The following is a 22,572-nucleotide window of genomic DNA, read 5'->3' as shown; positions in this document are numbered from 1 at the left end:
CGATGATAATAATACGCAACGTATTTCCATTACTGCGGAACAAATAAAATTTTAATATCGTTCAATCGATCCAGATGCTTATATCGGATTAAATGGTGAATTCCCAGTAGATTCCCAATGTTTGTTTGTATCTTGCCGTGGGAGTGGCCATTCGTGCAACCTGTAAGATTCACTAACGCGATCGAATTCAATCATAGATTCAAAATACAACGATCATCGCGCAAATTTCTCGAGTAATTTTTACCTGGCATAGTTCTCAATTGATCGAACAACGTATTTTTCGTATTAAATCTTCCAATAGCGTGCGAACGTTTATGAACGCATGAGAGAATTTCCACAAACTCGCTGCTGGGTGTGTCTTTAGAGTTTTTCTACCGACAACCAGCCTGAACAAAATAAATCGACTTCGCCCGTGAAATAAAACTCTACCTCGGTGAAGCCTGTTTCTCGAGCTGCTCGTTTCATCGCTTTACCTCGTTATTTCGTATCTTCGTAGCCGCGACATTTGCTGAGCTCTCTTAGCTAGCGGACGAATAGTTCTTTCCTCGCAGAGATCAAACTTCGACCGCGCAACGTATCGATGTCGATGGGGATGATAAATCACGAAGCTGGTAATTGGCGTAAAAAGCAGCACTTTTTGTCTCAACAGAAGGTCGAAAGAGCGTATTGTGTATCGTGCAAGAGCACGTCACATCGAAGCAATCGCAACAGTTAGAGATTGCCCCAACTTCAAGGATCATTCTTACTTTTCGGTGGTTGAGACAGACGAAGAATTAGAAACTATAAATTTCTCTGCTTTCATAGATTTTGGCATCCCATGGCACGAACATACATCTTAATTTGCTTTATCAATGAATGACAAGGGAAACGGGAAGCCTGTAGAAAATATCGCTTATATCGTTACCGATAGATAATCATCGTCAGATTGTCGTCAATAGCATGACGGCTTTAATTAAAAGCGGTGACAAAGTTTTGATAATATAGAAGCTATGTCGGAAGGAAACTTAATAATGGTATGGAATTTGCCGATCCAGCAAATTTTACACTTCTTTGCGATGAAGGGAAAAAGCGTGAGGAAAACAGAGAAAAAGGAAGAGACGATAAAGGAAAATCAGAAAGGGGAAAGAAGCGGTGGAAGAAGGAAAAGGAAGAGGAAAAGGAAAAAGCGGGTAGTGGGGTAGGGTTGCGAATTAAGGGTTGGTGACGAGAGCAGCGTGTGCGCGTAGGGTTGAAGAGAGAGGAATAGGCCGCCGGGCAGCCCCCTCCAACGTTGCTCCCTCCCCGACCTAACACGAACGTGCGAGCTTCGGGATTCGTGGCGGTGTGGAAACTCGGACGGACAGGCAGTCGCTCGCCGTTCGTTCAACAACGTGGCTCGAAAGTGCTGCCTCGGCGATTCAGATAAGCGACCAAGACCAAGAGGAAGACGACGAGGACGATCACGGCGACAGCGATGCCACCCCTCGTCGTTCGATCTTGGCCAACGTGGTCCGCCTTGGTTTCTCAGGGCCAACGATAAAAGATGACACTTCGATTGCGATCGTTGATCCCAGACACGGAGGAATCCACAGGTATCTCAGCGGTATCCTCCTTCGTCGTGATCTATTACGACCAACAACTACGCCCGTCGATATTCCAATTGTTCTCGTCGTGAACCATTCAGTTTCCTCGGTGAACCTGATAATCGAATCGATCGTTCTTTGACGCGTGTGAATACCGAGAGTGCGTTTGTGAGAGAATCTACTCGATTTGTATAGTTCGATGTTTCGCGATTGACTAGTTCGAGCGGATATAGAGCGCGAGGGAAAAAGAATCGCAATGATAGTAAAAAGTGCGAAGTGTGTCGAGATGTCGATACGATCGAACGACGCGGCCGATGGCAAAGAAGAGTATCTGGTAATTGCCGTCGATTGTGCGTGGTCAAATGGAAATCACGCCGAGTGTTCATGGATCCCGTTTGACCAAAGGATTCTCTGCAATCAGCATTAGAGGGCTGAATTTCCTGCTGGGAAATTTAACGATCGGTTGGTCGAGGGTCGACTGGTCCAGTACCAGCAGATCGTTGCCGATTAGAGCAATGTCTTGTATCGTCGTTTAAACCAATAGAGATCGATTAATCGGCAGATCGACGCCGAGAAGGACCAACGTAAGAAGACCGACGGGAAGTTCGATGAAAAGGATTTTCCTACCGTACACGTATTCGCATTGCGGGAAATGTAATAAACCAAGGCAGTACAATGCCGCCGCTTTAGATCGAATATAAAGCCGTGCGACGTTTTTGATCTCGTTGCAAAATATTGAATCGATCTACCAGCGGTAGGTGAATGGCGGAGCTTAGTACGACTATCGTGTATTCTATGGTGCCGAGGATCATCCCCCTGATATATACATACAGACAGAGAGGCACACTCGATACATGGATCTTGCGCAGAATATGGGGAAGACACGAGGCGAACTTGGCGATGAACGCGTGACAGCACGAGGAAATTCTCCAACGAATCGACGTCGCATCCAGATCGAGCTTTGAACCACTGGATTTTTGCCTGTTGAACAACACCGCGTGTTTATTTGACACGGTCACGCACTATATCGCTGTGATCGGCAAGGACGTTTACTACTCCTGACCATGACGATACTATGTTTACGTTAGTCGATCGACTCGTTAGAAATTCAAAGAGAACGGACTGGCATGGATGAACGTTGCTAAGACGACGCAAAAGTGACACAGGTGTGATCAATGGTAAGTAACGGTTTAATCGCTGCTAAATTTTCTCCAGTTTCATACTTAAGATTCTCTTGACCGAGAAATGCCTGAACGTATAGGTCAAGGGTGTAGGTACGAGCAATTTGAATTGCTAAGTGGATCTTAGTCGTTATTAATTAAAACGCGATTTGACGGCGAGCGAAGAAAGGAAACTTGTTTCGGGCGGTGAAAGATGGTCGAATTAAAGGAATTATAAATAAGAGATGACAGCGAAGAGGAAAGTAAGTACATGCGGCGATATGCGCGCGGAATATGAAACGGAAATATGTGCCTCATTTTATTCGGTGCATTAAGAGCACACGCGAAATTTTGTGTAGAAGGTACTCGTTGTATTTCAGTCCTTATAAAGCGTAAGTATTCGCGATAAACGAACCAGCGAAATTAATGTTCGCGTAATATTAATCCGATTAAACTAATTTCATGCAGACACAATTTCAACGGGCGACCGGATGCACTTTCAGATTATCACGCGTTCTATTTCTTTCGTACAGTTTTGAAAATTATGGAACATCGAAGACGTTATTAAACTTGCTTAAAGTCGAACTCGAACGTGATAGTAGTTTCTACTATAATTGCCCCGACGTCAACGCTATTCTTATACTCAGATGGAGAGGTAAAGTTAGATAATACGAGTCAAGTAAGAGACATTTGTAATCTCGCGGATTAAAAACGTTTTAAATTAGCGCTTATTTTGGAATATTTCGAGGAATAGGATTAACCGCAAGAATAATGGCTATCGAATTTTGTGCTGCTCTTTATTACGATCCATTCTACTGCCAGCCTTAATGCGTGCTTTTACTACTTAACACGATAAGGATATCATTATATCCTAATAATCTTTCCAAGTATTTCAAGAATGTACTGCTTCAGCTATGGACATGTCAATTAGATTAACATCCTTGAACTATATGAGGAGCTACAAGCCGCAAATGTACCACGGCAGGCAAAGACGTGATTAGTTTATTTTTGCTATCAAATTGCACAAAATAACACATACATTACCTGTTGCAGTCTACATTTCACGTAATCACGCGTTTTTAATATCTCAGGAAATTATTGCCTCATTAAACGCATCGCACTTTCTTATTTCTCGAATATTTAATACGAATACGAACACTCCTTAATATTTCATACGTTTCTTACATTTAAGTAATTGCGAATCTCGAATTGGGACGAGAAAGGAACATCCTGGTTTCAGTGGAATTTCTTGTCAATCGTATATAATTAATTATATTATCATTTCGCTAATTAATCTAAGTCAAGATTACCACGACGTAGGCATCATTTTTTCCTTATGCATCGCACAGTTGTGCCTTTCTCTCGCAGTTGTAGGTAAGCTGCAAGAACAATCAATCTTAAACGTCACGATTTCATTTCTTGCAAGACAGAAACCTTCGCTATCCGGAATGAATTGCGTATTATATTTTCGTTGGAAACGGTTCCTTCCCCTCGCTAGTGGATTACCTTTGCGCAATTGTCTGTGCATCTGCAATTTTATAAAATTCGTGGAAATAGCGTCGAGATTAATGTCCGAAATATTTCTCCTAAATAAAACGAAACGTAATATACCCGCGCAACGTATTTGAGAATAGCGTTTTGGTAAATTATCCAAAATTGTAGAATTGCTCCTCTTGCTTTCTTGAACGATGTATAACGAGGTAGACGATTCTTCGTACGAATTTGTTCACTTGAATAACACGGCTTTTCCATATAGCTTTTGCTCGAACGAGGGGGCGAAGCATAAAATTCTGTTTTATGTCGTGAGTGTTCGTCATATCATTGTTTGTGGCGTGACCTCATAATTCTGGCTTGTCTCTCGAATTTTACACTTGTTTGCTTTCGTTGATTTTCTAATTTGTACAATACACGTGACGTTCTACCAATCACGTAAAAAAAAAAAAAAAAAAAAATTGTCGCGTTTAACGTAAATGAAAACGACGAAGCGTGAACACTCGAATACTTAGCCGAAGCTGAAGTTCTACGCGCACGTAGATATTTTTGGAGACGCGAATTTCTCTAATACGGCAATTGTTATTAAGCAAGAAGTGTCAAAGACTTAATGCTGTAGAGACTTAAAGAAAGTTTAGAAATATAATTTTCGTAGTCCAAGATATATGTAAATTACATGTACGCGCGCGGCTACATCGATGAATGTCCCTTCTTAAAACTTTAATATTTGCGACCGTATTATGTCGTTTCCATCTAGTATACATCTTCATAAACAGGTTGTTTTCCTTTCTATTCCTACCATCTTTGTCATACCGTTTTATACATTTACATTTTATGCAATTTTCACGTGAACCGGGTTGCTTCAATCGCAATATTTTCAAAAGCCTTGGATATAGTCAGATTTTATATGTGTACGAATATTTCCGTTTTAATCGGAAAGAATTGGGATGCATGGTGTAGTTCTTCGCATCATACGATACAAATCAATGTTTTAAATCGTGTTAACGTTTTATAGGTGTGTTAAATAATCCTTTCGTTGGTGAATTTTTGAATACCATTGTACGATATAGTCGGCCGACCGACCATATCGCAATATTATATTTAACCATTGTCTGTGCAAGTTTACTTCGTTATATAGAATAAATTGGAACTAAATTGGAGTGCTCCTAATTTCTGTACAATTAAAGAGTAATGTATATAATTGCATAGAGAATTCAAAGAAAAACAGTGAAAGACAATGGAAAAGGGAGGAGACAAGAGGGAAATGACACAGTTACCATTGAGAACAAAATTCAAGTTAGTACATATATTTCACTCAGAATTATAACGTTGCTTTGCATATTTACATATTCAAATATCACCGTGTCGTTAGCGACCCGATGAAAGAGCAGCATCTGAAGAAACTGCATATTATTTTGCCGCAATTAATTATAAGGATTACAACAGCCTCCTATGACGATCTCAATGAAGCCAATTTTTTTTTTTTGAGGCACTGTTCTTGGCAATTTGTGATGATATACTGTGTACTTACTTCTATCTCTGTTGATTAAAAACACGGAATACGATATACGGAAGTGGACATTTTCTATAAAATTTCGCATAAAGTTTTGCATAAAACTTCGCATCGTGATACCCGTTTTAATCGACACCATTATTTTCCTGACGTTTAGCACCAACGTCTGGAATAGCAACATTCTCCGCGGTACATTTTTCTTTCAGAATGCAGAGACACACGAGTAAACATCTGACACGTAAGTTTAAGCGACGCGTGTCCAGAATAGAAAGCGTGCTTAAGTAGAAAAGGAAGAAAATACATGCAGGCATATTCCTTTTGAGCGATTTACAGTTCAAAATATAACGACTACCGATACACTTGACTCGGCTTGCTTAGTGTATGTAGAACAGGGAAATGGTAGGCCCTAAGAGATAAGGAGATGATTTCTGCCCTTAAGAGGGTCCTTGGAGTTCCCTTGGCTGCCGGCTTCGAGCGACTCGAGAGGATCTCTCCTCTTTCCCTCTTTCACGCCGTTCACGTAGAAAGGCAAGAGAAACACTATAATGTCTGTCCATCTGTCAATCCACCCCTTCTACGTGCGTGCTTTCGATTCCTTCTACCCCGTAAGAGACGATCGCTTCTCTGCAAAAACTAAGCCAGGCCAACCGCTTGAGAGAAGTCCTGAGTTTTCTTTTAATTTTGAGATTGCGTCGCGACATTCGTTTCGAACGGACAAGCTCTATCTGATTCATAGATCTTTCGTCCTCTTTTTAAGGGAAAAGAAAAAGATAGACAGTCTTTCTCAAGCATAGTTCGCGTAATTCGATGCTAATAACAAAAGAATAAAAATACATTTCCTTTGTCGCGTTGCAAATTTACACGTTCAAAGAATCACGGGCATAAATATGTTTACATTTGTGAGGCTACGTGAGGTCACGTTCGACCGAACGGAACGAAAAATCTAAAACACAAATTGCTCGTTTCTAGCTGTTTCGTTAAGCAGATGAAGATCTCTCGTTACTTTCGCAATCATCTGACCTGTATTAATATTTAATCTGTTATTCAGTTCCAAGGAAGTCCTTCGAAATTCATTATATCGCGGTAGTTACCGTCTACGGTTTTAATTTAATTAAATTTCCTTAATCCTTCTTCCGCCTTTATTTCCGTGGCGTTCGTGTAACGCGTTTTACCGCGGAAATAAAACTAAGGTACAAACTCGAGCGAAAATAGATTGAATTATCTAACACGCAACTACGACGCCGAGCATTACGCTTTTATTTTACAATGTAAGGATAGGTGTAAAACGTAAGGCAAGGGAAGAAGTCGTACTGACCGTGGTTCTTCTTTCTATTACAGAGATTCGCGACGAGGGATTTCAATGATACGCCGCTAAGGTTGGGGCGATTGTGGTGATTGGTGAGAGGATAGTCCAGACGCAGCACCTCGTTTCTTGCGTGCACGGACGATCGAGAATGTTATCGTACAAGGAACGCCGCACATCACCGACGTAAGGGAAACGAAACGCTTAGCCGTGAACACTTAGATAACGGTCACGAGGATGCCAGACAAAATTAAAGAACCGACGCGTTTCAAAATCTCGTGATCAACATCGGCGTCCAGTATTCACGAGTAGAGAAATTTGAAATGGGGACGAACACGAACGACCAGCCTCTGGTTAAGTCCATCGTGAGCAATCTGTCGTTAGACCATACGCAACGACTAACCGATCTGTTTTCCGGTAACGCAACCAAGGACACTGTCACCATACACGACGAAACCGTCTTAAACGACGTTTTCTCAAGAAGCGAAAAAGATGCGTCAACAAGTGGCATCGAGTTAAGTTGGTTCAATGATTCGACAACGATAGGTACAACGCCTTCCGGTTCCTTGTTCAGTGTGTCATCGTCGTTCTTTTCCTCAGTATCACCGTCGTCGCCTAGCTCCGACAATTACACCGGCATATCGGACCTGTTCGTCTTCGAAGACTTAAACGATTACATCAATCGATTGAATTACAGCGCTTTCGTTAATTTGACGGCCTATTACGATGGAGGGGCTAACCTGAACCTGAACGGAAGCGTGAACTGTACGTCGTCGATAGTCGCGGGCACCGCAGCTGGTGTCGTTAGAGCCGGTGAGTGCGGGCCGACAGCAGACGTCGATGAAAAGACGAATGCCAACAGCTGGTGGGCTCTGATCCTGGTGATCGTGCCTTGTTTAACGCTATTCGGCAACGTATTGGTTATCCTCGCCGTAGTTCGAGAAAGAGCTTTACAGACGGTCACGAATTATTTCATCGTGAGCCTGGCCGTCGCTGATCTGCTCGTTGCTGTGCTCGTCATGCCCTTTGCTGTCTACGTTTTGGTGAGTTTGCTTTCTCTTCCACGTATTACAATGGCTTTTAAAACGGATGGCGACGGATTAAAAGAATTCATTAAATTACGCTTCGCACCTTACCCTTTATCTCGATAAAAATAATTATCGTGTCGGCTATTATTCCGATGTGCTAGAAATGGATGTTAATTCGAAATATAAACTTTTTGAAATTCGCTCAGACTTTAGTTCCGGCGTGTAAAAGACAACGATGCCATTTTCATTGACTCGTTTGCAAGTGCATCGTGACATTTATGACTGCCAAATCGGTATCGTTTCCTCGTATCGTCGGTCGTATCGGTTGTTTTGCCATCGCATTTACGCGATGTTTATAACCTGATTTAATTAAAGCAATTCATTGGAAATCAGTTAGCATTCCTATTATTGTATCGGGAAACTGAATTTTCATAGATCTATATTTATCGAACAAACGATGATTTTGTTCGAACGTCGATGGTTCCGCAGTTCGGATACGTATACCAATCAAATGAAATAGGATTAGTTAATTAAAGCAATTTGAGTAATTCTTCAAGTGACAGCTCCTGAATTCCGTGATAGCGATGACCTACTTCCGTTCGAAATGCTCCTACCGTGTCATAGTGCGGATGTCAAACGAGCGCTGCCAGCGAAAGCATTCTTTTATGCGTGCAGTATTTATTTAACTGCCGTTTTATTTACGTTCTGGAATAAATTTCAATCTTACGCGAAATAAATTTCTGACGGATTTATCTTGTTTCATTACATTTTAGGACGATTTAGGACCTATGTACATTTTACGATCCCATTTGTTCTTATTAATTTAAAGGATAAAACTGTCTGGCGTCAAGGTATTATAATTTCATTTTGCACCATTAAATGCGCAAAATTTATGCTACCCTGAATAATTACCGTAACGAATATGTTTTTTATCTCAACATGCAAAGCTAATTGCAGAAAATTTACGTTCCTTCGATGAGAGACTTTTCTATGTCTCTGCAACTCGATGAGCAATATTCCACGATATCTGTAGAAGATGATAATTTTACGAGAATCGAGGTGAAGGTAGGTTCTGAACTCTTCTTCGGAACGAATATTAATTATGTATTGCATAGGGCTTGTAAAAATGCTATTAATTTATTACAGTTGGATTTTCGGTCGAAAATCATCAATATTCCATTATCCTCGCTTCAACCGAACGTTCATTGTGTCGAATTGTTCGGAATAGTTCCAGGGAAAATTTGAATATATTTTTGTCCAAAGTTACGTGTAATTATTATAATATCTTCGTCAACAAGACGTGTATTTGCGATCGGTAATTTAATTAATTGTACAACATTGTACGTATAATCAAGGATTGTTCTATAATTGCAACGCGGTATTTACGTATTTACAAGTTATTACGTGATTCGCTGTTTCATATTCGATTCTCTAATCAGCACGCTACGCAATAGCAATAATTCAGAATGATTTTGCGTCTGATATTTGAGTCCTCGCTAATCCGGCAAATTTTTCTGTGCTCTATAAAGTGCGTGATAGATTGAATTATTTTGGCACGCATTATGTCGCGTAAACACGATAGCAGCCATCCTTTTTACGCACGAAGTATACGTGGATCAAAGTGGCACTCGTACACGCGACATTCACGTCCGTTTGTACTAATAAACATTTCGCAAAAGTAACAGTGTTTAAGTTTAATTTATAGAGGAACGTGAGTGATTTATTCGACGCGGTCGACATGAAACCTAATGACCAGTAAAGGTGTACCTTTTGGAATATGCATGAGGATGCCCGAATTCGATGGCACGTCAAAGAAATAACGAAATTAAATGTCGCGTTTGCAGGAAATGAAAGTATCACAAGCTAATTACGGATAAAATGATTCCCGCAAGATTCTAAGGCATGCGAATTGAACGAGTTCGAGAATGGAAAACGTAAGATTTTATCACCGAATTAACTTCCAGGAAATTTCCAATAATCTGATAAAGTTCAGTCGGTATTAAGCAATTACGTTGGCCATCCGAACAGATTTTGATATCCTACAAAAAATCTATAATCGTTTATCGTCGCACGAACGAAGAATTTAAGATTCGTTCTCGTAGTCTTCGTCGTTCTATCTTTATCGTTTCTTCCATAATTTTTTTTCACGTCGAACTGACCAATACAGTGAGCGGCATGTTCCAACCTCTATCGGGTTGACCGAGACGTCCCGGGCTGGATATTAACACGGTGCAGCGTACTAAAATCCCTCGTCGACCGCTTAAATGATCGTTCGCGAGTTTCACATTAAACAGTTTAGCGACGCGTGTGTGCGCACCTATAATGCGTCGCAACGATAATGTCGCGACTCGAGTGTCGTGCTACGATCGAAGCACTTTAATCGGTTGCCAGCGTGAACTCGCGTTCTACGATTCGCAGTTTCGCGAAACGTCGTGAAACTGTGCTGTTTGTCAGCCTGCGTTCATATGTGATACGTAATCTTATCAAATACTGGCTTTCAATTTGAAGAAAAGAAAATAATAAAGCAGGCCAATGAATGAAAAACTATATATTTAATCATATCGTGGAGATCTTTCTCGGGAGGAATAAATTAATAATATCCACTTAATTCCGTTTCGGTTTTAAGAGGAGCTTTGAAGTAGGTATTCCCGAAGGAATACCTGGTCAGAATATTCTTCTTCGTAACTTAACGCTGATTGGTAATACGCTTTTATCGGCTCTCTCTCTGATAGTTCCAAGCTTTTATGGTTACTTGGATTATGAGCTTCAGAAATTTTTGAAGTCTTTGCTGTGACGTTATACGGGCTATCGCTTGTTTCTTTAGCGGAGAAATTTTAATTCCTTTTTCAATTTTCTCGACACAATTCGCTTCTGACAACAAGAAGATCAAGAATAAATTATAAATAAAGAGAAGTACACGTTATTTCGTGTAATTTTCTTTATTTCCTTTTTCTATGCTATCGTACGTATAATCGCTCGCGTCGGTGTAGTTTCTCATCTAAATTGCTCGCTTATTAGAATTTCAATTTCTATTCCTCGTTATGACATACAATATTTGTTATCATCGCCGTAGTTCGTCGAGCGTTTCGTTGTAACGAGATGATTACTGGAAGAATAGGCCAACTACGAGGAAAGCTTGATACATTTACCACGCTGGCTTTGATAGATCTGTCTTTTATTTCTGGAAATGTAGCTTGACCGTTATATTTTAGTGCACTCTGAACGCACATATTACCTTGTAACGACAAGCCAAGCCGTGGTTTGCAGTCACGTCGGTATGCCACGCGAGATTTCCGGTTCACGCAAAAGTTATTCTGTTATTATTGCACTTTTCTGGACACGGCAGAAACAGCTGTGTAGTTTGCTCCAATATCTTCGCTGCTACTTTCTACAGCTGCTGTCACTGTAAATCTTTTCGCGAATTTATGTAGGTCAACAATCGTTTATTCTCACCAATATATTTATAGTGGCGTTTCGTTTCTGCGAATCGCAGGAAAAACGCAGCCGTTCGAAACGACATCGGTTATAATTGAAGTCTAAATTAATCAATTCATTTTACGACGTTCCCGTACATTCACTTCTTCTAATTGATGCGTCGCTACTTGCGCGATGGTATCGATATTCCAATAATTTATAAGGTGGAGGATGTCTTTGTGATCCTTCTGTGTACGTGTATGACACTTTTCGAATCTCTTCGTAGTACTTCGGTAATTTCTTTTCTTCAATGATCTCTCTATTGCTCTTTCTCCGTTAGTGTTTAACGTCTGAACGTAATGTGGAAACCGTGTGCCCTATCACGTGCACAGACAAAATTGAGTATCCTTGACCAATTATTGGAATTATGGTAAAATATCCGCGTACAAAGAACAACCGGATTCGGTGGAACGAAAAATTGTGAAAGATGGTCAGCAAATTGGAAAAGATAAGGACATATGAAAGGCGTAAAAGAGAAGGACAGAGCTAAAAAGGTGGAACAGTCGGTATTAGGTTCTGTCGAGTGGGTGCTGGCGTGACCACGAGCAATTTCGATCCGTTTTCCTTCGCCTGCCTCCATAATCCCTCGATTCGTAGGTAGCCTCACCACTCAACCGGTTTACGAAGTGGAATAACACGGTGGATCGCCAGCTGGGACAAGGTCTATGTTAATAACACAGATCGCTTCATCGCATGCATGCTTATTACTTGGTCGATTCAACCCAGTTTTGATTCGAGCTGTGTACACAGAGGTTAAACCATTCGTTGTCCCGCTAATATGAATATTAATGTTCATGCCGAAGGAACCGACCACTTTTCTTCTGGGAATAGAACACGGAATCGTTTGGCCTTGTCGGCTCGTCTAAACACGAGTTATCTCTTCCGAACGATCCCTCTTTATAAGCAACATATCTCTACAACGTTTCTTTCCTTCCCCTTGCGTCAACATGGCGCCTGAATTTCAAAGTGATTCATTCTGATTGTTTTCGGCGCCAATATTATTCGCGTCTCCACATATGATTGCAAACGTTCGAAAGGGAAACCTAACAGAAGTATAATAAAAGCAACCGTTTCAATGGTTTTATAAACAAGATGAAAAAGATAAATGGTCCGGTAGATGTACGCTCGCCTAGTCAGTTTCATTTGTACGGTTGATCGCCCTTCACGAAGTTAACAGCTAAACGATGAAAAAAGGCTCAATTCGAATGCTATTGTCCTAGATATCGTCTTTCTCGTCATTTCGAGATTGATCGTGGCGAAACACGTGCAACACAAGCACGTCAAGGGATACAAAATTTCACAGGGTGAATAGAGATGTTCGGTGGAACGTCAACGCGCGTCATGCGTCAAGGTCGAGTAGCTACGTAAAATGAAAAAAAAAAAGCTGTTGGAGTACCGGGGATTTCGTTAGAGTTTGGCATGTAAAAATTTGAGGTAACGAAATTCATGGCACGAATGTACTGCAGTTATTGTTATTTTTCGGCGAATGTTCAAGCATGAAACTAGTCACGGTAGAAAATTGCTTCACACAGATCAAATGTATCGAGTATCCGAGATTTTATAAAAAATACTCTCTGATTTTTATTCACGTGCACAGAGAATCAACGAATTAAACACAAGCCGTGAACGATCGTAATAAATTACGAGACACGTTTATAAACGTATGGTACGATAAATTCTTGATAGAGAGCAATTTATATTTGTCGAAAGTTTTACGAAATACGTTGACATTTAACGCATCTTTGCGAGACAGATTCCTGATATTCCATGTAACCGCTGTAATTTCGAAACACACGCGGCTCGTTCATAATTTTCAACTACCTTTATTCTATTCCTTCGTTCCGGCATAATGGCTTCCGCTGAAAGCAGATCTCGTACAAGAATGAGACAAATGTGACGCGAGCGCGCACCAGCACATATAACAGTTGATCATATTGTGTTGTGTTGAGCGTAATGTAACGTATTTCGTCTTCCTTAGGATAGTTTGTTTAAGCGCTAAGCACTCGATCTCTTGGGCTAAATATAGCTGTGAAGCGAAAGGTAAGCGATGCGAACTTCAAAGCCGTTTTCACTCGAAGCTCGTCTTGATTATCTCCTAAATCAGACACAAATACTATGGAATATAATTAGCGAAGAATAAAATCTTCCTTTTTGTTTCCATTCTTCCGAGTTAATCAATCTTAGCCAACTTTTAACGCAAAACGGTTGCAAGAAATTATTGATTGTGAAGCGCACACAATTTAGCGGGGCGCATGATAAGAACGCACGGGTAAGAAACGGAACTACGTGTTTTAGAGCGATCGTAAGGTATTACTTACAAACTTAATAGTTCGCTATCCTCGAGCAAACATTTTGCAAATGAATATTCCAGTAGCTCTCTCGCATTTACAATCTTATGAATTTCTTCAAACTCAAATAAATTTATCGTCCGCATGGCAGTGTATTATTTTCACGATTTTCCTTGAACGGGTACTTTTATACTTGTTGTAAATCGATTAGATCATAACGGGAAAATTTGCCACCGAAGAAACCATAAAATTCAGCGTATCGAAAATCACTTTTCACCCAGTGCTGGAAAGCTAGATGCAATATACATATAAAGTTAACAGATCGACCTTAGGTAGTTGGAGTATCCATTTTTCATATGCGTTTAGATGTCAGCCGATAAAATCTCGATCGTTCTTCTGAACATCGTCGGAAGGAAAAAATGATATGACGTGAAAGAAACCGTTACTCTTGTATAAGCAAACGCCAGATTGCTGCATCGTCATCGGATTCAGAGTTTGAGATTGGGGAACATATAACTGAGAAGCACAGAGGTGATCGTTCTACTTGTGTTAGATCAGACGTGATGTCCTGTTTTATGTAACTTTCAGTTACATTTTCTTGCGAGCTTTTATTGGATCCTGTTAATAATTAATATTTTTCTTGAAACGTTTAAATTAAAGTACGAGATGTACCGCAGGAGAGAAAGAAAGGGAAAGTTATTCAAAGGTTCGCAGTATAATTGAATGCTTCGCTACGATAGCGACTGCGATAAAGTCCTTCCTCGACAATCAGAATTCCACGAATCATTCGTCAAAGAATCTATTTCTTCCATTTACCATGTTTCCAGAGTCCTGAGCAATGGAGGGTTCTTTCGTAGATGTTAAATAGACGACATCCTATTTTTCTCGAAGGACAGTAGAGAGCGTAGATTCACCATCCCTCTATGTCACCGTAATTCGACTTGATCGTGGCACGACAATCGTATTCGTTATAACGTGACCTAAAAAGTTCTGATTGAGTAGAAAGTTTCATAAATTATTGGTGTAGTAAGTTCGCGACTTTTCAATCGATAGCTTCGGTTTCGGTAAGTCATCGATCAACGCGATAAAAACGCGTTACCACAAACTGACAAGAATTATAATAAACGAAAATGATGCGATTGATGTTTGGTAATGCGAATTGATACTACTTTTACGCTACCGACTCGATCTCAGTAGACTAAGTCCGTCTAAGGTCAGACGTGACGTTGGGAAATCACGCGAATACGATCGCGTTTTACGATGTAGAAACGTACAACTTATGATTTAAATAATTTGATCCGACGATATTTTTAATCAAATAAACCGAAACTTCGCCCTTAAGATTATACACGACTTTTTTAAGAGCCTCCGTAAGTATTAATAATTTAACTGATAAAGCATGTTTAGGAAAGCAAGGCATATCGATTAAAAAGTTGTTTGTTCTCGACGGTTATACACTTAGTCTCTAATCAACTGTGAGATAGTTATTTTATGGTAGTTGCACGCGCGTCTATCGATTGGTGTATTACGTACGAATAAGCGCAATCTCTGGAAACGTTAGCTTGTTTCAAAAGCGTCGAGGCAGGAACGATATTGAGCGTACAGTGTATATGAACTGCATATTTTTCAAAAGATCACAGACTAATTAACGCTACAGGGAACGGATGTGGGCAAAGAGCAGGTGTAAAACCAGGAAATGGGAATCGCGCATGTAGTTACGCGTTGCAACGAAACATTAACATTCATTATAGAGGCACCGATGGAAAAATATTTTCATAGAACCGAACTGTTTCGCACAAAAACGAAATGTTACGTTGGCTACATAACATCGGTGTTTCCTCTGATTTTGCGGTATCGTAAGCTGTCGTAAAATTTATACGTAATTATTAAATTAAACGTGATCATCGTTGTTGCGATAGGATTCCTTATGGAAGAAGTTAGATCGATGTACAAAGGTAGAAAGAACACGCGAGTGACAATCTTGCGATTCTAATTGGTCTTAATTAAGGTTTGATGTAGCAAAGTTCTATAGAAAGGAAATAGAAGGTACAGATGGTGGGATGGATACGAACGTTTTTCCTATCTTAAGTATTTCTGCAAGTATTCCTGCACAATTACAGTACGTCTATTCGTCAATCTCCCCATGAACGATCTCGCTCTCAATCGACAAGGCGCCTGCGGAGCGAGTAATTTCCCAGAAAATTTCCTCGTCGCATTTAGAATCGCATTTACCTCCCTCATTGAAGGGAAAAGGTGTGTCTTATGCAGAACGAAGATCTGTTAGCGGTACGGTCTTATTTCTACGACTAGATCGATCAGAGGCATTGTAAGCACGTTTCGAATCGTTACGTTTCTTCGACGGATTAATTTTTATTCGTATATTCATTGTCATATTTCAATGAAACTTATCGATCATACGACCAATAGGTTTCGATTTCGACCCATGTTGCGTAATATCAGTTTTTTCCCCTGATGATATTTCGTTTGGTATCGAATTTTGAAGTGAAAGATACTGAAATTGAACCGAACCATATCGTAAAACCTCGTTCAAGAAGCGAACAAGTATAATGTTTATCGACATCGTTAGCAGAAATTTAAAACACGACCATTTCAGCTTCCAACTACGTTTAGAGTAAAAGACGCTTACGGCCTGGTTCAAACTTAATCCATTTCAGTCAGCGTCTCAATTTCTGGGATGTTATCGAGCCGAGCCGTCGAACGCCGAGGAAATCGTTGTGTCGTAATGTTTGGCCAACTAAATGTTCCGGCATAAAATCGATCGGAGGGACAGACTTTCTTCATGGAGTTCGCTACGAATCTGGTTTCTTGATTGATCGTAAATTATTTGAATCGATGTTGGAACGAAGGGCCACCAGGCTCAGAGATACGTTTCCCCAAAATCGATTACTATTGTACGTTCCTCGATATCAAGTACAATTCAGTAGTTGCTTCTTGGAAGATAACAGCAAATTGTGCCCATATAGAGTATAGATTGGAATTCATTTAAACAGAAATATTACATGTTTGAACGTTGTACCAGAAACATCGAATTCGAATTACAAATGAATAATATTTGTGTAGACATTTCTCATATGTAAAAGATTTCTATACACACGGACAAACTGATAAATGCTGACAAAAATTTTGAAGTACATAAAATAAATATACAAACGTGTTAAGGATAAAAATTCTAGTAGAAAAGTGGGAAAGAAGGAAAGTGTAACGAGAATAAAATATATCATACATGTGATACGTGTATGTAGGTATTTTACGTATCTTTCACAACAGAGAGAATATTAATATCTTAAATATTCCAGATCCTATTCTTTGCAGGGTTAATGTATGGCTTCTCATTTGCGCGGCACCAGCGTGGTTATTACTTCGTTGCAAAAATGTTCGTAACGTATGCAAGAGAAATTAATCGATTTTCTGGAATGTGTATAATTAATTGCTATAAAATAGCGTAGATCAGCATATCGATAAAAGTTGCTGACATAATTCTTTTTACGTAATGGAAACGCTGTGAAAGTGAAGATTTGTACGTTGACTGACTATACAGGAAGAGAGGTTTAGCGTGCAACGACCGAGAACGTAATAGGGTGGCACCAGTAATCAAAGCTGCTAGCAGGAATCTATTACCGACGTTATAGGTCTCTCGGCAAATGCGAGATTGTTTGGTCATGATTACGAGCACACCTGCGAGCTGTTGTAATTTCAGTATTGTAACTGTGAATCGTTTATGATCAAATAGTTTAAACGGCATAGCAATTCGGTCTTCGTACTTACGTGTAGTAAGGCCGACAAATTTATTGCGATCAAATGAAGTTACCGTTATACAACTATGTTGCATCTAGAACTGCGTTAATCGAGCGAAGTTTGCTCAACCGTAATATCATAAACGTATATAACAGTATTACTTGGCTTCCACTTGATCTGGCAATACTTTTTCCAAATTCTTTACTGTTTTTCACGTTTTAAACTCGTAGATGGTTGTACACAGTCAGAATGCAGCTTGTTAATGAGAGATATTCAACTTGGGCGAAAGAAATGTTTTATGATCGTCTTAGTTTCCTTCGGCAAAGTTTCTTCTGTTCCATCAGTTAGAAACTTTGCACGACGGATCACGCTTCTTCTTTATCGATGACTGCTATGAAAATAAACAGTTTGCTCAAACTTTTCTAACACGAGTAATTCTAAGATTTATATTGGTTTTAGAGTCGTTCATCTGTTATAGTAGATTGTTATAATTAAGACGAAGAGCATTAACAGACTGTGTTCCACTTAACCAAATCAACAAGAAAGCAACAACGTGGTTTCTCCATTAAATATTTTTCTTCCTATGTACAATTAATGACATCGATTTATTTAATACCATGCAGAATGAATTCTGTTTGTTCCTTTTGTGTGAGAAGAATAGCGTTGTAGCCGTGGATGCAGAAAATTAGTTCTCGTTGGTTGTGTAAGTCCTCTTTCTCTTTTTCATTTTTATTTATTCTTGCATAGAAAAATATATACGTTATGAGCTAAAAAAAAAGTCACGCAAAATTTCCATAGAATGATGAACAAAAGATTGAAAATATCGCTCTTCTTACCAGCTCTTTCTCCGATCGAAAGGCCATGTCACACGTGTTAATCGTCTCACGAACTTCTCTATTTCGCTCTGAGCGGTCGTATCTTTCTCGTTCCCTTTGATTCAACTTGGACCCGACGTGGCTTTTCAGTTCTCTCAACTTGTACTTTTCTTTGCCTTTCAGTTCTCTCCAATCTTATATCGCATTCCGTTGACACGTCATTTTTAAGTATTTTGCTTCTGTTTCGGTTCTTTTGCAGTCTGTTTCTACTTTGATGTTTACTCGATAGTTCGCCACACGCTTGTTCGCACGAAGAATTTGTAGGTACAGTAGCCTCTCATAGCGACTATTTTAGAGTTCAATTTATATCGCGTGACAATTCCCACTTCTTCCAAAACTTGTCTTTTATCACTGAATGACAAGCAACCGATTTCTTTCCGTAGAAACTTTCTTGAAACAACTTGCTGAGCGCGTATCTTTGAAACCTGTGTCAGCGACAAACGTATCTCAGATATTTATTTCCGAAATTGTGATTCCGTAGTTGCTTACCAGGAAACGGAACTTTCGGATCGTTTCTGGATCGTAGATGAGAGTCGGAAGAACCTTTTCGTTCGAATATTGCAAATCGGAGCCGACGTCGCTAAGTAGAGATGAAATATCCAATAGAATGTTTTGCGTTACATTTTGGCCGCTGTCCAAGTCAAAGACAACGATAACGATGTACTCAGGCCATTGGATCGCGTAGCACTGGAAAACTGGGTCAGAGTGGACTCTGAAATATTATTGTCAAAACTCCCTTCGTTCATTCATTGTTACTAAGATAACTTTTAATTACGACTGTCGTCTGTGTATAGTGAATTTCAAGGTTGATCGATAAAAACGCACATATAGAAATCGATCGGCTTCGACGATGCGATGTTGTCGCAATGCAATCGTTTCTGGCGCATGACTTTTGCGATTAGAAATCGCGATTCCAAGAGGCTGTTTCAAGGAAAAACTCGTAAGTCAGAGTCGTATAATTAACATTTCTGGTTGTTTTCGCGAAAACAATCGTTAAATTGCGATTTCTATTTTCCTTCGTATCGTGTGTGGCGAAATATATTTTCATCCAGCGGTATTCAACGAAGAGCTTGACCGAAACAGACAATGGTGTTCCCGTAAAAACGAGCGCCCTACTTCCAGACTGCTGTTATTCGTTATTCCATCGTAGTGTTCGCTGTTTTTCTGTGCTGCTCGCCAGTTTGATCGCTCAACCACGCTCATTCGAAACGATCTTTCAGAAAACTTGTCGACTATGCCGCGCTTGGAATTCGCGCGATCCACAGCGATTTAATCACCCACCTCCTCGAAGCGGCGAGGGAGCTAAATTTCATCTGATAGCTCGAGCTTGTGGTAACTAATACTTCTCTGTTCCTGCCCGATAAACCGCTATGCTGGAAAATAGAAAATGAACGACCGAAACTCGATATCGGTGTAGGCACGCCGCGCAACCATTGCTTCGTATTTGCTCTTCGCTTATGTGTGTAAGCGTTGGCAGATTTATGCAGAATTCTGTTCGCTTCCAAGCCAATGATGATATTGCATTTTTTATTGGCTTTTTGGAAAATTTGGTATTTTATACGACGAATAATCTAGTAGGATATGGAATATAGAATATCTATTTAATATATGTATGGAATATAGAATATCTCTGTAGGAATTTCGTACGGTAAGGATTTTTTATTCATTTATTCCGAGTCTCGGCAAAAATGTGGCGGTCTGTTCGATACGTTTGATAGCATTTTGTAACGTTTACGTTTAATGATTAATAACGGCCATTACGATAACTACGATGTAATGCGAATTCCTGACTTTTAGGATAATAACTACCGTGGCTACCTAAATGTTCATTAATCCTCTTGGCCACAAGCTAGTACAGCGTTAGCTAAAATCATGAATATCCGCGTACTAAATAGGACTCGGTGATGAGGTCGGAACAAACTTCGAAATGTGACAGACGGAAAACCACGGGACACGAACGCTCGTTTACTTGAAAGTACGCCAGACAAATACAGTCGATTAAATGGTAACCGCGATTCGCGACAGTTTATATCCTGTACCAGATTTCGTTATCGTTAATTCAGTAGATAAAAGATAACGAAGAGAATTTTGTCCGAAGGAAATACGAAAAGAAAGAAAGAAACGAACAAACTTTAATCCCATATCGAGTATCTATGCGTCGATGCACTTTATCGAAAATTTGATAGGACCCAGCTGTGAGATGGAAGCATATTTCAGAGAATGACTAGGGGAATCAATATTGAATGTTTGTAATCTTAGTGAGAATAATCTAGGAGGAGGGGCGGAAGAATGAGATATGAAAGATAGCTTTACGTATCACGAACGACGTGATACCCTTCGGGTTGTGGTACCTCGCATAAATCAACAAAATTCATGACTATCCTATACCTGCTTGCTACGATATTCGCGATCGAGTTTCTCGACCATATCTGAGCAAACATTTTTGACAAAACAAGGTAAATTATGTTAAAAAGTCACTCGGTATTTATTCGATCAGAGATGTTGCCGAATTTTCTGCTTTGAAATGGATTGCTTCTGTAGTGCAGAAAAAACATATTCACCGTGAAAGTACTGTACGCGGTCTCTTACGGTTCGTCGAGCAACCGGATGAAATTTGAATTTATTTCGTTCCACTCTACTTTTTATTACGTTTCATTCGTACAGCGGAAAGATTGTATCTTGCGTGGAACGTGTGAAAATATGCAACTTAATTACATTTGAACTTTCCGCTCTCGCTAGTTTCACGCGAAATGTGCGTTTATATCATATTTCGCGATCTTGTGAAACATTTACCCTCTTCGACGAACATCGAAGAACAAACAGCCTTTAAGCTGGAACTTTTATCTCTAGATTTTTGGATCGCGCGATCCAGGGGAGGATGATTTGACTCGTCGTTCACGCGTGAAATCTAGCGATCATTCGAAAGACGTTAGCGTGATTAAAGACAGAAACATGTGCAACAAAGTGGCTGTGTAGTAAGCGTTAGGTGCATGCGAAGAAATTGGAGATACGTCGGGAAGGTATGTGAAGGTGTAGCGAAATTGCGAGGTTGTTCCAATAGTACGTATGCCACTCACGTTTCAAAACGTTTTAGAGGAAATCGCTTGTATTTCATAAATCTCCGGTTGGTAGGTGGTGCTTGGATCGTAGTCTTAGCCGCATGAGGGTTCTAGCAGAAAAGTTGAAGATCCCAGGGGATCGCGAAATTCGAGTGACTTTCATCCTGCGGTTCGTTACGCGTTATGAAAGGCCAACTTCACACTGTTTCGCTATGAGAAAATTTTTCCCAGCATCGGATCGAGAATAGTCGAGGGGAAATATTATGCGACAAAGAAGTGATTACATTGTGATACATAGAGGGTTTACTCGTGATTATTTGTACGTAAACCGTTAACAGTCGGAGAAGTATTTAACTTAAACCAAACAATAATTCGATGAGTACACGGTGTAAAATAAATTACACGCTTCATAGTTCGTAAAGTTTGTTCTCTGCTTTGCCTTCCCTTCTCACATAATAAATTCATAGAATATCTTATCCTGGATGAAATGTCTCGTCCAAGAGTTTATTGTACAATTAGAAGGAGAAACTAGAGAGTAATTTGCAGAACCTATAATTAATGTACATTCATCTAGCTTCTTAACGGTGCCTGGAGAGAATCGATAAGCGCTCGAGAACGGTACGAGTTGTAGTGAAAAACGTCACGCGATTCACAGACAGATGGGTAACCAGAAGTGCTAGTACTACGGTTGAAAAGTACACAAGCTATAAATGTTGATCGTGTCCGTTGTATTTTTGCGACAACGTCAAAAATAATACCTAATGACCGTCGCGTGTTCATCTTTCTGTCTGGTTTTACCGTTTCTCACTACGCTATATCTTTCCATCAATTTACTTATACAACGGCGCGAATATGTATATGTATATGTATAGTATATTTGTTCGTCGACCGACTCGTTCACCTGTTGATGGATGTTCCGCCTACGGGATCAAAAGGATTTTGCGAGGTTGCCAGAAGGGATGTTCGCAGCTTTCATAAGGTATCTGCCGAAAGCGAGTAGCCAGCCTTCCCAAAGGGTGTCTTTCTTATACAAGAATTTCAGAAGCTCGAGGAATTTCGTTAG

At 40.0% G+C, this 22,572-nt stretch overlaps 1 protein-coding gene across 3 annotated transcripts in view; it reads left to right on the top strand.

Moving 5' to 3' along the window:
* The first annotated feature begins 818 nt into the window (after nucleotides 1-818).
* Nucleotides 819-22,572, top strand: part of LOC122571023 (dopamine D2-like receptor) — a 97,499-nt gene continuing 75,745 nt past the window's right edge. The window contains exons 1-2 of one of the 3 annotated variants that reach the window (XM_043734176.1): nucleotides 819-2,740; nucleotides 7,065-8,072. In XM_043734176.1, coding sequence (XP_043590111.1) covers nucleotides 7,353-8,072 — 720 coding nt within the window. In that variant the 5' untranslated portion in view covers nucleotides 819-2,740; nucleotides 7,065-7,352. The remainder of the gene's footprint in view (nucleotides 2,741-7,064; nucleotides 8,073-22,572) is intronic. The other 2 variants (XM_043734178.1, XM_043734177.1) reach the window with 2 other exon arrangements.

Source organism: Bombus pyrosoma, linkage group LG9, assembly GCF_014825855.1.
Source record: "Bombus pyrosoma isolate SC7728 linkage group LG9, ASM1482585v1, whole genome shotgun sequence".
Classification (NCBI taxonomy): domain Eukaryota; kingdom Metazoa; phylum Arthropoda; class Insecta; order Hymenoptera; family Apidae; genus Bombus; species Bombus pyrosoma.
This window is presented reverse-complemented; position numbering and strand designations above follow the sequence as displayed.